Here is a 16,712-nt window from a genome sequence, read left to right as displayed (position 1 = left end):
TCCGGCATTAAAAGCAAAACCCCTTCTCATTTTGTCCTTCCCCTCTCTTTGTATCCTTTTTCTGAAGCACAGACAGAAATATCTCATGATCACAAGTATTTCTGAGGCGACAGTATGCATGTCTATGTGAGTGTGTGTGTGTGTGTGTGTGTGTGTGTGTGTGTGTGTGTGTGTGTGTGTGTGTGTGTGTGTGTGTGTGTGTGTGTGTGTGTGTGTGTGTGTGTGTGTGTGTGTGTGTGTGTGTGTTTTGATGTCTGTGATGTGGGAGCTTTAAGGGTATGAAACAGCAGGTGTGTTCCTGTCTTTCCTTAGAGGTTGTTATCTCTTTTCGCTGGCCACTGTTGGCTCAGCAATCCACTCTGAAGCTACTTTGCAAGCTGCCAGTAGGCACACAAATAAACATGCACACACACACCGCTGCCAGTCGAAAACAACAGCGACAAGCCATAACAACAGTTTAAAAAAATGCAAAAAAAAATTTATTCAGAAAATCTGTGAAATTGTTATACTTTTACACAATGGGACAATCTATAAAGTGTGCAGATTCAACTCTGCAAACTGCTCAGAGCAGTGAACTACAGCCATGAGGAAACAGTAACGGTTTACACTGGATTTTATTTTCGCAATCATCACCTGTTTTTAATGTTGATTGAAGGCTACCATGCCTTAAACTACATCTACAGTATAATGCCTAATATTACTCATCCACACATACAGTCTAAAGACAGGGGTGATGAGGGCAAAACTTCATATCAGTTAATGACCCACAAAACAAAACTTGAGAAGTGGCAAGTGATCAAATAGCAGTCTCTGATGTAGGTTCCATGACTTTTTAGATCCAAGGCTCAAGTGCTGGAGTCTCGTCTCCCCCCCTCCCTCTTTGCACTACGTTTGGGTTGACAGAAGATGCAGGCTGACCTCGCCCCGCTGTGGGCTCGTGACCTCCTCCGGGTGCCTTTGTAACATTGCAGGGAGATACCCAAGTCCTCCATCACAGCGCTAAAAGACACGCACTGCCAAAGAGATGAACAATTAAAGGCCTGGGTTAAGATGCCAATAAAGATGATGCCCAATAAATTAATTACACTCTTTATGACCTTATTTAAAAACTGCACATGTGTTAACATAAAAACAAAAATACCTCTGCTCTGTAACTGCATTCGTTAAGGAATTATTGGATGCAGCCTGTGGGAGTTTGGGTGCAGCTGAATGTGAGCAGGCAGCCAATGACTTCAAGTTGGCTGACCAGAAATAACAGAGCACACATAAATTGTAAATTTATCTATGAGAGTTATAAAAGACTTGTAAACTCTGCTGTCTCATCATAAAATCCAATTACAGAGACAAGAGATGAAGGACAGTGTCTGCTGAGCAACAATCTGAGGCATAGAGCTATGAATTCATAATGTGGTAATTATTTGAAATTATCAAAGAGAAGGCCACCTGAAATGAAAAGCCTCTGGCTTATTCCATTCTGAAGAATATTCCATTGCTTTGAATACATTAATCGTCAGTCAGATTTATGTGCCTTTTCTTTTGGTCTCTGCTAGATTGTGTTCACAAAATTTAATTTGCAAATCATCATTTGCAGCACAGTCATCCAGTCTTTATCTGTTGGTCTGTATATCCAAGCGCTACAGAAGACCTTCTTCTTTCATCCTCACGCTTTGCCTAAGACTTCTGAAACAAATATGGCTTCCTGCAGGGTTTCCCACGAGCACCAGTAACACTCAGTATCAGTAAAGAAAACCCAATTTATACTGGCCTCTGACCTTCAAGAACCACAAGTTGAATTCATGCACTTTTTGGTCTTGGTTTGCAAAAACAAAATCATGATTGGAACTAAATACGTAAAATGAATTTACTTGTAATATCCCACAAATACAGACTCTTGCCACCTGGCAGTCTCAGAGTAACTAACTTTTAGACACAAGTTAAAAGTTTGATAACGTTTTTTCCCAGACTTAAGAGACAGATTGGATCTTGCAACGACATGATAAGGTCACTCCAGGGGAGCAGCAAATACCTTGAAAGTATATTCCTCAGTGATCCATCATTACTTCAGTTAAAATGGTCTGCAGTCACTGGAAGTTATTTATGAAATTACAACTTTACCTTTTGCTCTGGATTTGTGTCAGGGGACATCTTAACCCAGCACATTTTTCAATCACTGTTATCCTAACTTCAGTCAACCAAACCAGTCTACCGACGAGTTTAATGAGAAGGAACATATTCAAATAACTTTTCCTATCTTTAGATTTCCCAAAAGGCTTTTAAAGTCAATGTGTACTGAGATTACGCTGCTATTGGAAGGCTACTTAACAAGCTGCACAAGGACAGCTCAAAAATAGGATATCAGTACACTTTTTTAGGTGCGTCGTTACAGTGTGATGCTACATTTTGAAAACGATACTGTATTTTTACAATTTTGGACTCAAACTCACAGTTTAACTAACTCTCCTAAGGGTTTTCTATAATACAAGTAAATATTTTTAGGCTGTTATCAGTAAAGTGCTCCTTACATATAACAAGAGAAAGCAAATAAGGAGCTCTATCCCCTGGCTAGCTAGTCCCCAAAGAAAATATTGTCTAACTGCTGAAATAAACCCAATTATTTTGAATTCTGGTGTTAAGCATCAGGAGAAATGCTGTGAAAAACCAAATTGTAATTTTATTAAACTTTGCCCTAATACGTCACTGGCAGTTCATTTAAAAATAATAAATCTCAGAAAAACACTACTCTAGCGGTCTCATGATGACTATAATGGCCCGGGGCTGTATTAGAAACATCATTGACATCCCAGATGAACAGAACCACAAGACAAAACAGAAACTTTGCAGGGAGGAGCTGAGGGCACAAGGGTCAAATATCGAAAGCACAAGGGTTAGAGTAATTGGGAACTGGTGAAGCTGCAGGTGAAGATATACTGGGATATTATCAACGAGGGCAGAGAGACGGACACCTGGTTACAAACCTATCGTCTAGAGTGAGTGTGTGCTGTATGTGTGCTGCCATGGCTACTCTGTGTCATCCCCCAGCAGCCTGCCGCTCTCCAGATCAGTAGATAAGGAGGTGCCGGAGGAGGAGGTGGAGCCACGCCGCTGAAACTGACGGGACTGCACCCCATAAAAGAAACAAAAGGCCTGACGCAAAGAAAAAATGGATGGAGGAGAAAACACAAAAGAGATTAATGGACTTGGAAAAAAAGTTTAAAAAAAAGATGTGAAAAAGAAAAGCATAAAAGATACAACAATAAGGCAATAAAACCCCGAATCATGTGCATAGTATTGTTGATCTGTTATTGAAGTGACAGTAATTGTTAAATGAAATGTTCTTCTTGAAAGCAGATGAATTTCCACTCTAATAGTTAATCATATTTTTGTCTCTAAGAAGAATAACCAGAGCATGTCAATTTGGGCATAATCCAGTATTGATGACATATTTTTGGCAAACAATAAAGAATTCAGTTACACAAATAACAGTGAGTGAATCAATTTGCTGTCTGTCACTTGAAGCTGACAATTCACTGCCTCTCCAACCCACTGTTTACTGTGAAGGATTGTCAGACACTGATAAGTCAAAAATCCCTTCTGGTGGAAAACATTGCTTAAATGAATTTAGACTGAGCAAACAACATTTAACAAACATTTCTATAGTTAAAAATATATTAATTAGAATCTAACAAAGACAAGCTAAACAATATTCTTTGATCTCAGTTACTAAAAATGTGCAAAAGTGAAAATATTGGAACTTCTTATATATCTCTTGTTTTTAAATGACTCAATGAAACAGCATCCTTTCTTCAACAATACTTTCAAACACAGAGGTCATTATAAGGCTAACCTCTAAACACATGGTGTACTATTAAATGCAGTCATTTGTCATCACCGCATAGCAGAAGAACAGCAGTTCTCACCCTTACTCACCTCCTCTATGTCAGCGTTCCTGCGAGCCTTGTAGATGAACTCTCCGATAGCCACAAACACGGAAAGAACCAGACCGGCGGCCAGGACGATGAAGATACCGCCGATGTTTTCCACTCCCAAGGCACTGGCCTCTTTGTTGTCCTCCTCTGGACAACCGTTTCCTCTCCACCACTTCTCCTTCATCATGTGCAGCTTGCCTTCCTCCTGCAGCTGAAGGATGGCGATGGTGACTTTATCCCTGTAGGGAGAACCTGGTGAGGGAGATGGTAAATAGTAAAAGTTACATGCCACTGCTCACTCTTCATTCTTTATTGATAAAAGCCCCATTAATAAAATAAGGCACGGCAGTCCTCTTTACAGTTATTCTTCTTAGTAACCAGAAGGTAAAGGTATAGTTTGCATTGGTAATGCTTATTGTTGGTTAAAATGCAGTTCTGCAAAGCAAGATTTTAATATGCACATACATTCATACTCTTCTCTTTATACAGCATTACGAATGCTTATATTTCTATCATCACTACTTTCTCACCCCCCAACACACATATGCACATAAGCGCGCGCACACACACACACACACACACACACACACACACACACACACACACACACACACACACACACACACACACACACACACACACACACACACACACACACACACACACACACACACACACACACACACACACACACAGATCAGGTGAGAGAAGAGCTGAATAGACTCACATGTCAGCTCAGCCCAGACACCACTGCTTCTGCCCTGAGGGAATCAGCCTCAGGTTGTTAAAGCAGCGTGACACTCAGCTGCATTTAGGTCTTTAACCTGAACCTGATATTTGTTTGTGAAAAAATATCCTTCCAAATACAACAGACAACTAAAATAGCCATTAATTGAAGGGTCTGGTCCTGACACACATCCTATCCTGAATGCAGTTTGCCTACCAGCTACATATTGTGATGAAGGATGGCATCAGTTTCCTGCTTTGTATCTGGTGTTCTCGATTTATATCAGTGGTCTTAATACCGTATCACCTGACCTGCATCCAATGACACACAACAGAAGCTTCCCGTAGTGTCCTTAATTAAAAATTGACCTGTTAAATACTGTTCTTATCTACAGTATTTAACAGGTGCAGGTACTGAGCAGTCTTGCTTCTTGTTTGTGGCTTTTACTAACAGGGGAAAGAAGCTGAATACAGACACGAGATTGGCTCAACATCTAATTGGACTGGATTAGCAACACCACTGTCTTGTACAACAGGGGTCAATGCCAACATTACTTTCTGGGGAGGCTCTGGCTGTTTGCCCTCTCTGCATTAAAATGCTGCAGATGTTCTTCATTCTGTGGTGGATGTTATTCTTTTTTTTTAGAATAGTTTCTACAGCCAGAGTGAGAGCAACAGACAACATGAGAATTACTGGCTCATTGGGTTGACCAGTTGACATGAAATAAACTTGAGTCTCTGGTAGAGGTGAGTCAAACGACAGGATATTTGGCAACACTATGAAACATTAGGAAGGTATACATGTATTATAAAATATATAAATTAAAACAAAATTAAAGACCGAGACACATCCAGAGAGGAAAAGAGTAAACACATGAGATGTTAAGTATTGCTTAAGTACACATCCAACTGCACCAACTGTAATCACGTTCCAGCAGGTTGGCTTGCTTCCAGTTTAAATTCTCAATCCAACAAACTGGCCTAAAACCTTACATGAACATTTGCACAGAACAGCTGTCAGAGCTTTTTGATGGGCGGACATTTGCATGTTGGGGATAAAGGATAGTAGCCCTGCACTTGAACCCATGAAGAATAAAAAATATAATTTGCTAATAAAATTGAATTTGTAACCACAGTATAAAACCATTTACAGGATCTCTATTGAAATTCTATTCAAGTAACACAAAACCCTCAGTGCATTTTAATATTCTTAGAGGGCTTGAATAAATGTGATTTGTGCAGTGTGAACTTTTATATGGCTTGGTTTTTAACCAACAATAAAACTAAATGTGTGCAGTCTACCACAGAGGACAAGTAATGAATGCAAAAAAGTACAATCATAAATTCATCATTGCTATGTTGAAGTTACCAGATTGTCCAAAACAAGGAGTTTTACTGTTGTTTTTAACCACCATTATAGTAATACGACATCAAAAAGTGATATGTATGATTACCTTTTTTTTCTTTATTGATTGTTGTTTGGGGCTTTTTGTTCTCAACTAACTGACAAAGATGGAGTTGAGGAGTGAATCTCTAAGATTCTCTTCTTACCGATAGGCGTTCCTACTCCGTAGCCCTTGGAGTCTATGAGACCTCCGATCTGGGTGAGGTTGCAGTTTCTCTGGCTGATGTACTCGATGCTGGTGGACTCCATCAGCATGGCGTAGTCTGTCGTCAAAACCCTTGTGATGCCTTCCCTGTTGTTCTTAACTAACGCAGTGTTCTTCCTGCTGCTCATAAAGGCCCACATCTTCTCGTAGGTGGAGATCTTTGATTTCTGGAGAACCCAAACAGGCAAACGTTGGTGAGAAGTGTACTGTAATGCATTTGTGTGGAGATCAAAGGCTCTGTGTGTTCATGGCTGCAAATATACACAACACATGTACTGAAGATATATAAGTTTAACAGCAGGATATGTAGGACTATGCCTTTCAAAGTGTGCCTTAGAGTAAGTGTGTACGTGTGTTTCTTCTTGCTCAGTCAGAGAAAATGGGACAGCTGTGTTCTAAATCTCTTCCAGCTGATTCAATTTGTTCAAGCCATCAACACAGCCTGCTTCTTCCTATCCAGGCAACCGTAATCACTGGTTGCAATCTGGGAGGATAAAGCCAAGCATGGATCACCCCTGCTGAGCCACAGGATGCAAGGAGAGTGGGTAGCTGTGAGGCACGGAAGTGACAGCCCCGCGTGAGGACACCGGTACACTGATACATTATATAATATCTAGTAACAAGTTAACATAATGTCTAACTTACACAGCACAGACACCCCAGAACACAAGAACAAGTAGTCTTAATATGCACCTTCTCAATTCCCCTCATACACTCACCCTCTTGATGCATCTACGTTGCCTGTCATCAAAGTAAATGCATCTCTCGGTTTAGACTTTTTTATTTATTTTTAATTGGATGTTTGGCAAAAATACAGGATGATCGGGGTAGCAGCAGAGGGAACTAATACGGCTGAGACTTTATGAAGTTGCTTTACCACTGACTCACACTCACATCTAAAAGTATGTTATAGAGAACGGAATTCAAACTTGTGTAGTCGTGAATTTACTCTGATGAACAGATAGAGGTAAACTACAAATTTATTAGACATGACCACACACAACTGAGATAAAGTTCACCGTTTCAGTGATCTGATGTTATTTGGACCATTAAGTTTATCATTAATCTCTAAAATATCCACTGTCACAAGTGTTTGATGAGCACATTTCACAATCACTATCAGTGTTGCTTAACATAATTCCAAGAGCATACAAATACAAAATGATGTTCTTAGTTTTACCAAAGCACCATTTATCTAAGTATTAAAGATTCAAGTAAAGTATGTATATTGTTTTGTATATGGGAATTTGTATTTATTTATTAAGTATAAAGTATTATATATTGTCATGGGCCACCACCGGATTAAAAACTTGACATGAACTTGACATGGAAAACCTTTGGCAATATACTTAAAACTGATAGTTTTTATGCTGTTACTCTGATCAAACCAAAAGCAACTTCACTTCCATTAAAAGGAGCATACAGAAGCCTCCAGCTGATTTACCTTGAAGAAGGTCATTGTAGATCCATCCCTCACTGCCCCATATTCAATCCTGGTCTGTTTCGCCAGGTCGTCCGCTGAGTCAATGGGGGCGTCCATTCGTTCCACAGTGAGGAAGGCTGCTAAGTTGGCAGTATAGGAGGAGATGATGATTAAGGTAAAGAACCACCAGATACCCCCAACTATACGAGTGGACAAAGCCTTAGGCATCAGCTCCGAGCCTGGAAGCACAGTGAGGGAGACAAAAGGTTAAAAACAAGCTCAAAAGGTAAAGGTTTAGAAAAAGGAGAGAGATTAAGGATTATGGTTGGAAAATGTTGACAATGCAGGAATGAATGTGCTAACATCAGTTTGGCACAACTACATTGGGAGTTAGTGTGTGTGCAATGTGTAAATGCTCTTAAAATGTATTGTAAAAACATATATATCTTCCAAAGCAAAGTAATCGGGTCCACATGGGGTCATTGGATTCAAACCAGATTTCCAAATGGACTTTCACTTCTACCCTAAATGATGAATTGTGCACCTCTTCATACAGCATTTTGTTCTTTCTCCATTAGCCCTTTTGTTTATGTCAGATAATCCACAGTGTAAAACAACAAACGGCCATACAAATCAGAACCAAATCTGACAGACAAAAGAAAGCAGAATGTAAATAAAATGAGGCAACACATCATACCAGAAATATCATGAAATATAAAACTGAACAAGCAGAACGAGCATCACATTCCGTCTTTAATTCTCCGTGCAGAGAAAAGAAACTTGACTCAAGTGAAAAATACAGTATCCAAATTAAATGTGCCAGGTTTGAATACATTTGTGCCTATTTTTAATCCCTTTGACCTTGAAATGAACAAGTGATTAACAACGCCTCTAGACTTAAAGCTCACAGTCACTGTAAACCATCAAACATGCACACACAAACATGCACACACCTTACATTCAGTATGCAGAATATGACACTGAGACTTTGAGCTTACAGCAGATACACTACAAAACCTGTCTGAGCTTGTTTTTGATGCGGTGATGAAATGTCAAATTGAAATCCTGCGACAGACACACAACACTGAAGCATCAAGCAACCTAGTTTACAAATTAACCAAAAATAAACCATAATATAAATTCATACACATTTGTAACGACAGCTTCACAAATGTAGCCTGCTGTTGGAATTTTTCTTGTGGACTGATATTGTTGGTAGCTTTGCTGGTCATCCAAACAAGCATGTCCGACGTATCCTGCCCAAATCTCCTGCCTTCAGGGAGGTCAAGTCACCATGAAGAGCAACATAATTCTTATAACAGGGTTTGGCTGCAATTCATGAGAAGTGGATTCAGGCTACGAGGAAAGGGCGTTCAGAGAAAATAGGAGGCAATGGTTGTTTGGAATTAAACAGCTTAGAGTTTACAGTGTCAGAACAGAATCTACTGCTGTGCAGGGAGTTCAACAGACAGCTCTACAGAGAGGGGCTAGTGGCCTTTGCTGTGCGGAACCCTTTAAACCTACAACAGCTAATATCTTGTCTCGCTGACTACCTGACAAATTTAAGTGCAACGTTCAATTTTCTTTCAGCTCCACTATAACCCCAGAAGGATATATTTGTTTCTTTACCTGCTAAATGCTTCACTATGTTCACCAACTTGCCCTTAACTGTGTCTGCTGTTTAGTGCTGGGCAAGTAGTTGACATTAGCTTTTTAGCTGGAAAAAACTGCTTGCTGCAGCTTAAAACAGTATTCAAACATTTTTTTCTAGGTTTGTCAATGGCAGTATGGCAGAATCAGTCATTTTTCATCAAGTGCTCAAAAATGACATCTGCTTTCCGAAGTGACAGCGCTTTCTAAAGATAAATGTAATTTCAATAGGGTTGAAAGAGGAAGTCAAATGATATTGTTACGTCTGGACATCTGCCTTCAACACACGACGGTGTGATTTCCACGTGATTGTTGCCCTGTCAATAGGATAATGATTACAGTCACTTTAACAGTCGGTTAAATACCTTGTCGCATGAGTGCTCCAACACCAAACCAGAAACTGTTGAGTAGAGTGAAATTGTTCTGTATTAAAGTCGAGGACGGGTTGCATGGATGTGGGTTGTACCACTCGTACGGAGTAAACCTGCAAGACAATCAAAGAAAAAGAAAAAAGGAGGAACAAGGAGATGAAATTAAACTCAAATATTCGAGCAATGCATTGGAGCAAATCTTGAGGTCCGGGCAAGCACCAGTCGAGCACTTCACATAAATGACGGCCTTCAGTTCTTCTCCAGAGCAATATACGCTCTGCCATTATTTTCATTTTCAATCTCACAGTGGTAGCTAGGTGCAACCTGCTGGAAGCGGTTTTATGCACTACCTGAGAGAAATGTGAATAATGTCAGCAATTACTTCCAGCTACTTAGCAACCATAATGAAATATGGCAGCGGACAACTAAAAGCATTTTTTTGTATTATTATTTTAGAACAGCTGCGCAAAAGTACAAAATTGTTGCAATACAGTTGTGGCAATTATTGTTTTGTGTTTTGTTTTCAAATGTTTAGTGGTAGCAATCAATATCAACAATAGAGCTTGTGGCAAAGCTGCGGACAATTTATCATCTATATAGCCTAAAGTACACACTCAGCTATCGTTTTATTCTTCTATCCCATCATACAGCCTGTTATTATCAGAAGCGTCAGTCCGTCCTCTTACCTGGCTATTACAAAGAGCACACAGCTGACTCCTGTGCAAGCTAGCAGCACATACATCCAGATGTCCGCAGATAGCGGATTAAGAAAGGAGAACACACCCGGATTGGTGCCGTTAGGTTTCCGGTACAGTATGCTGATGCCTAAGGTCATGAAGGGCTTGGAGAAGTCGATGACTTTCTCTCTAACGTAGGTGATGGTCAGGGGAGCCACGGCAAGGTCTGCAACCTAATAAAAGCCAAAAGACAAGGTTCTACAGGTCAAATGGGTACTGCTCAATTGCTTTGGTAAATATCTGTGCACAAACGATAGGCAGTATAAACCTTGTTTGTGTTTTTTTTATGGGAGAACAAACAGTTAAAAATGTGTCATACAGAACAAGAACAGGGATAAAGCTACAAGAGACTAACTGAGGATTTATCTTTACTCCAGGATTTATGTCAAATACGGGCGAAACAGGCTTCATTAATACCAATTATTGTCAACAATGCTGTAAAAGAATTTCAGTACTTTTTAAATGTGGGATTTATTTCTGATCAAAAATCATTTGTTAGAGGCCCAGTTAATATACCCAGAGCGCCCTGATACTGAATCTACCTTCTATTGATCTCACCAATGAAGGCAGACTGATTGTGCTGGACTGTAAACATATTGCTTTGGTACAATCCATGGTAACACTTTACAATAAGGGTACATTTATTAACATTTGATCATTTAGTTCATGTTAATTAAGGTACCAATTTATGCCTTACTTATTAGTTAATAAGTGTACTATTGATATATAATGCCAATAGTATCCTTAATAACTGTTAATTAAGGCATATATTGATACCTTAATTAACATGAACGACTTTAATCAATCATTATTTACTCATTAACTAACTGTAAATTAACGGCCTTAATGTGAATTAATGTACCCTTATTGTAAAGTGTTACCCAATCCATGAACTCAACTGTGGACTTTTCTCTTGAGCAAAAGCAGTAATTTTGTCCACATCAGGACTCTGTCACACTTCTACTCCACATACTGCTGCATGAGATGTTAGGTTTTTAATTGTTGTTGTTTTATGTGATCTAATTTAATCAAATTCACATCAACTACATTCAAATAAAGTCTTGAATCTTGAACAATGGAGATGTTGTATTTATTTTTTTTTGCTGTATTTTCAGCTATTAACTCACATGGTCGATCAGCTCCCGGACCATCCCGTTCCACTCCCCCTTGTCATTCTGGGCTCCGTATTTCCCATCACCCACCAGCCTGACTTCATACGTAAAACCCAAGATGTTCGAGAGCTCTTTCAGGAGGTCCAGACAGTAGCCCTCATAGCGATCATTCCCAACCAGCTCCTTTTCTGACTTTTTTACCATCACATATGGATTTTCCTGTATAGAAAAAAAAACAGCGTAATTTTGTTTTCAAAACGTATTTTTAATTCTGAATCAATTCTTTTTATGCTCTCTCAGGACTAAGTTAAAGTAGTTAGTTCTGGTCTCGTCTAATGTCCCTTACATGAGTTGCGATCTAAACAGAAATCCAGTTTTGGACATTGAAATCTAAAATTCAAAGGTACTCTCTGTTAAATTACTTAATAAATGTAAAAAAAAAAAAAACATTTAGCCTTCGGCGAAGGTTTGATGCTGAAATTATAATATGACCAAGCCATGATAAGTGCCTTGGAGTTTCATTTATTTATTCATTTAAAACAATATAGTTATGCTTACATTCATCCATATCCAAAAAGCACCTTAAACAAACTCAATTTTGAGTCCAGAAAGAACTCCTACACAAACTTTTTCAGCACATCCCATTGTTTATGAATTCATGTGTAAATTTTCTTTGAACTGAGAATGAGAATTTACTTTTTTCTATGCTGCATCTTCTCTGCATATGGACTGATGTGATAATTAGACAAAATTGTAAACGATCAATTCAGTAACCCCTCCTAAACACCACCTACTTTCAATGGTTCCTACTTCCTTCTCCTTATACTTTTCTCTATTGTTGCCCGTATCTGCGCTCCACACATCTCATATGTACTCCCCTCCTTTTCCCTGTGCTAACCTATGTTTAACCCTTCTGCTCACCAGTATTGTGGTGACAATAAGAGTCCTATTAGCCAGAGAGTCTGTCACATTGTTATTCTTCTCTCGGTGGGACTCCGTCAGGTTCATCCCCTTGTACGAGTTCCACACAGCAATCTGAAAAGGCAAACAGGACTTCAGGTTCATCTAACCACATCTGGTGATTTGATCAAAAAACACAGGACGTTACATTTGGCACCTGCTATTGGAGTCACGGTGGAAGACTGACAAAATTGCAGTGTATTAGAGTTTTGCTTCAGTTAAAAACTTTGAATCAGGCTACATTTGTAATCACCACCACCTATGCTGTTAAAGGGAATAAGCTGATTGAGTATTTCTTTTATCTCAGAAAAAAAAAGAATCTATAGAAGTTGATTTAGTCTCTACATATTAGGATGAAACTAGAACCTGCTCCAACACACTGCATACTAATCATATTTTCTGATTTGGCAAACAGAAAAATGAAGGACAAGTATAAAGGATAAAAGACCTGACACTCCTTGATCCTTTTCGACCTTCTGCTCGTTTCACTATTCAACATTTCCCTTTACTCAGCTTTGCTTTGATGATTCTGGTCACAGTGCTGCAAACTATATTTTGTGTAGAGCGAAGACAAGAAGGAAGCGGCAGTCTTTTCCAAACAGATTGTGTGGTTCAAGTAAATGTTTATTCTGGAGAAAACCGATGTTATTACTGTGTGCAGCGATTTATTGGACTCACAGGTACTGAACATATACAGTGCAGCCTGAAACAAAGCTGTTTTTCACAACAGATGTGAAGACAATGATTTCTTCAAGATACATTTTCGCTTTGGATTGGATTTGTAAGCATTTACTGATATATTTAATTTGGATTGAACCTGAAATACATTGTGAATGCCTAAATGACAAAAGTAATATGTTGATGATATTAACAGTTGTGGAAATATAGTGGCGATATGTTACAATATCATATTATAACTGTTAGATAAGTTATTTTATGCTTATTATAGAATTAATATGTAATATGTAGCTAATTAGAAGTTTAGTAACAATAAAAACAGCTATTTTATTTATCAATTAATTTAAATTTTTCCCATTTTTCTTTAGTTTCAATTATTAGGATTTGTTAATTTTATTTGGTCTCTGTTGGATGGAAAAGAAAAGACCTGATGACATTCGGGTTAAGAAAAGTATTCCTTATTTTGTATTTTCTGACATGTTATGGATAACAAATAATAATCTACAGTGTAAACATGTATTAAATAATCCTTTGTTACAGCTTTACTTGAATACAATGGTGAAGAAAGGGAAATAACATCAGCAGGGACAGCATGAATGAGGAAGGGCAGAATCAGAAAGGGTTGGGGAGCGGAGGGAATAGAGGACAACATAGTGTTAGTCCTCTTTACTGTCACAGCAACTGCGAAAGAGAGTGTTGGGTTCATCAGACCAGGCGCTATAATCCAGACAGTTATCAGATTAGAACAGACGTTTGGCAGCTAGATGTTGACCCTTTCAAATCCTCTCACTGTTTAAGAGCCAGCAAAGGTCAAGGGAGCTCATGACCATGATGCAATAAAGTTAAGGGCATTAATTTATTACGCCTCATTGTAAACAGAACTGAAGCAAATGACAGAGACAAGCTTTCCTCCTCTGGCAGTCCATTCTCTGAATAAAAGTAATGGATTTTGGTATTTTTATCCAGAAACAATGGCCTCTTCATTCATTCACAAAATAAGAGGATGAGTGGTAGTGAACGCATCAGTACCTCTTATTAAACTGAGCTCTACAGAAGGTACAGTCTTATTTTTCACAATTTATTTTTCAGAAAGGGGCTACGTGGGATTCCAAAAGATTAACAAGCCTTCTTCATTATGTTCATTTTATTCTGTTAACGCAGTCAGACAGATGGAAAATGTGCTCGCTTACAACCTTGCTAACAGCACTCTATATCTCCAGCGTGGCACTTCTGCAAGGGGGCACTCTGTGCAGGAGTCCATAAATCTGTCTTATCTCTGGACACTGCAGATGTTGAACACTGTAAATAGGTTTGGATTTAATTAATTGTATTGTCCCCAATCTCAAAGATAAATGGACAAAGCAAGAACAATATTTTTCGGAAGTGTCGAGGGCATTTTGGTGTCAAATTATGTGATCTTTCTTAAATTATATGTTGTTGAAGAGAGTTATTTTTGAAAATATCACTGTTAAATATCAAGGTAAGTTTGATTGAAGTTGAAGTAATGAAGTAATCTGACCAAGTCAACGCAATTCATAATAAAATATAGTCTAAGACAACCGTACTGCATACAGTCATCATCTTTTAAACCCCCAAGTCATGGATTTACTGTGTACAGCCTTGCAAATTTATCGTGCATACCAGAGCAGCTCCCAACAACAAAGTGTGCTATAAAAACTGACAGGAATTCTCTCTCATACGCTGTGAATAAAATGTTATCTATGAATCCAAAAGCTCATCCTCATCCAGAACCAAATCAGACTGGAAAACCGTTACCACAGTGAAGATGTGCTAAGCCAGGCAAAGAAAGCTGAGGAGGGGAAAAAAAAAAAAAACGTATTTCCAGAGAAGTCAACAACTTTAAGCGAAAATACTTTCTTTTTTTCAGGAGACTTTCACTTTGTTTAGTCTCATCATCCTCTTCCAAGTGTATTTAACACTCCAGTGCCCAAGAACTAACACAACTGCAACAGACTGATAATTCATTTTTCATGACCATAAAGTCGGGCGTTTTATGTGATGTGGCTTACCATATAGTGGTATTTCCTCTGAGGGGAGGCTTTTGAGGGCTAAAAGTACTGAATGGAATTAAAATGAAAGCGTAAGTCACTTCTGCACCTTGACAGCTGCTGCCTGCCTACATACCTGTCTGTCTGACAACTGAGACAGACGGAAAGGAAGAACTTCTGCCAGCTTCTGACTATAAACTGTGTTTGAGGGAGGACGTAATTCATTGTTTGTTCTTTCACACATCAACTCATTGGTTTCAAGGTGATAAAGAGAAATATAAGGTAAAGAATACTTAATTGGTAGTATATTTATATTGTGAGACTAAATAAAGAGGCGTGAAACTCACAAATCTTAAAGAGCACAGATATACGTATAAATGTGCTTAAAATGCAACTTTATTTATATCTAAGAAATAGTGTTGTGGTTGTAATGATAACGTTGATTGATACACAACTTTGAACATTGCACTGGAGTGAGCTTCAATTTGTACGTTGGCCCATGTGCCAATCAAAGGAAGTCTGCTCTTCTTGTGGTAAAGTCTTCGAGCTCAACTTAAGCCGTCGTCTCCTCTGCTAACTGGATCCCTCTTGGTCGCAATTAAACCCCTCTGGCCTGCGTGATTTCCATGAAAGCATGAAAGAAATCTAATAGTGAAGCACATTATACTGGAGCTAAGTAGCAGACTGACATGTCTCTGCAAAAGTGAAGGATATACAGAATATATTTGTTCATTTATTTTTTATTACTCACAACCACCAGCTGAGGAAACTGAATGACATTACATTGAGTAAAATTGCTGGACTTTTTCATTCTAATCAAAGTCTATTGAAACATGGTATTTCATTGTTTTTTTTTCTACAGCTACTAAAAACGTTTTGACATGTGTCAGAGCAATGCCTGCACCCAAACAGAGGGGAAACTGAAATGTCAAATACATGGCATTGCTGTACACAAAATCAGTGAAGAGAAACAAGGTTGACAAGGCAGGGAGCAGAGAGGTGGTTGGCATATAGAGGCTGACTTGGGGAAGAAAGTGGAGGGTAAAACAACAAAGGCTTCAACTAAACAGGGCACAGGCACAAACCTTTATCCACCGTTTCGTGAGGCGACTTCCACCCTCCACAATACCCTTTTGAAATTGTGAAGAGGGCAACATGAAGCAGACAGTGTGGAAAGAAATAATCAGTTGTTGTAGCTCTGTTAATGTTCAGGACTGGACAAATCTAAACCAAATAATAAATGTGTGGATGGATTTTAGGAAACTAAATATCGACAGTACCTGTCTCTCTCTTTCTTTCTTCCATACACACACACACACACACACACACACACACACACACACACACACACACACACACACACACACACACACACACACACACACACACACACACACACACACACACACACACACACACACACACACACACACACACATACACACACACACACACACACACACACCTTAATGGAATGAATCAGGCAGCATGGAAGCAGCATGAGTGGTCG

General features: G+C 38.9%; 1 protein-coding gene across 3 annotated transcripts in view; it reads right to left on the bottom strand.

Moving 5' to 3' along the window:
* Window positions 1–247: 247 nt before the first annotated feature.
* grik1a (glutamate receptor, ionotropic, kainate 1a) overlaps window positions 248–16,712 on the bottom strand; it is a 31,296-nt gene continuing 14,831 nt past the window's right edge. Inside the window, exons 9-17 of one of the 3 annotated variants that reach the window (XM_069721051.1) lie at window positions 16,288–16,332; window positions 12,477–12,590; window positions 11,571–11,774; window positions 10,393–10,616; window positions 9,701–9,819; window positions 7,707–7,924; window positions 6,204–6,429; window positions 3,928–4,178; window positions 248–1,013 (exon numbers count right to left, since the gene is read on the bottom strand). In XM_069721051.1, the coding sequence (XP_069577152.1) occupies window positions 846–1,013; window positions 3,928–4,178; window positions 6,204–6,429; window positions 7,707–7,924; window positions 9,701–9,819; window positions 10,393–10,616; window positions 11,571–11,774; window positions 12,477–12,590; window positions 16,288–16,332 (1,569 nt within the window). In that variant the 3' untranslated portion in view covers window positions 248–845. Of the gene's footprint in view, window positions 1,014–2,439; window positions 3,145–3,927; window positions 4,179–6,203; window positions 6,430–7,706; window positions 7,925–9,700; window positions 9,820–10,392; window positions 10,617–11,570; window positions 11,775–12,476; window positions 12,591–16,287; window positions 16,333–16,712 lie in introns of those variants that run through there. The other 2 variants (XM_069721037.1, XM_069721044.1) reach the window with 2 other exon arrangements.

Source organism: Brachyistius frenatus, unplaced genomic scaffold (assembly GCF_029030835.1).
Source record: "Brachyistius frenatus isolate BFR_SWC_R1_liver_20210118 unplaced genomic scaffold, ASM2903083v1 Contig_5, whole genome shotgun sequence".
Classification (NCBI taxonomy): Eukaryota; Metazoa; Chordata; class Actinopteri; family Embiotocidae; genus Brachyistius; species Brachyistius frenatus.
This window is presented reverse-complemented; position numbering and strand designations above follow the sequence as displayed.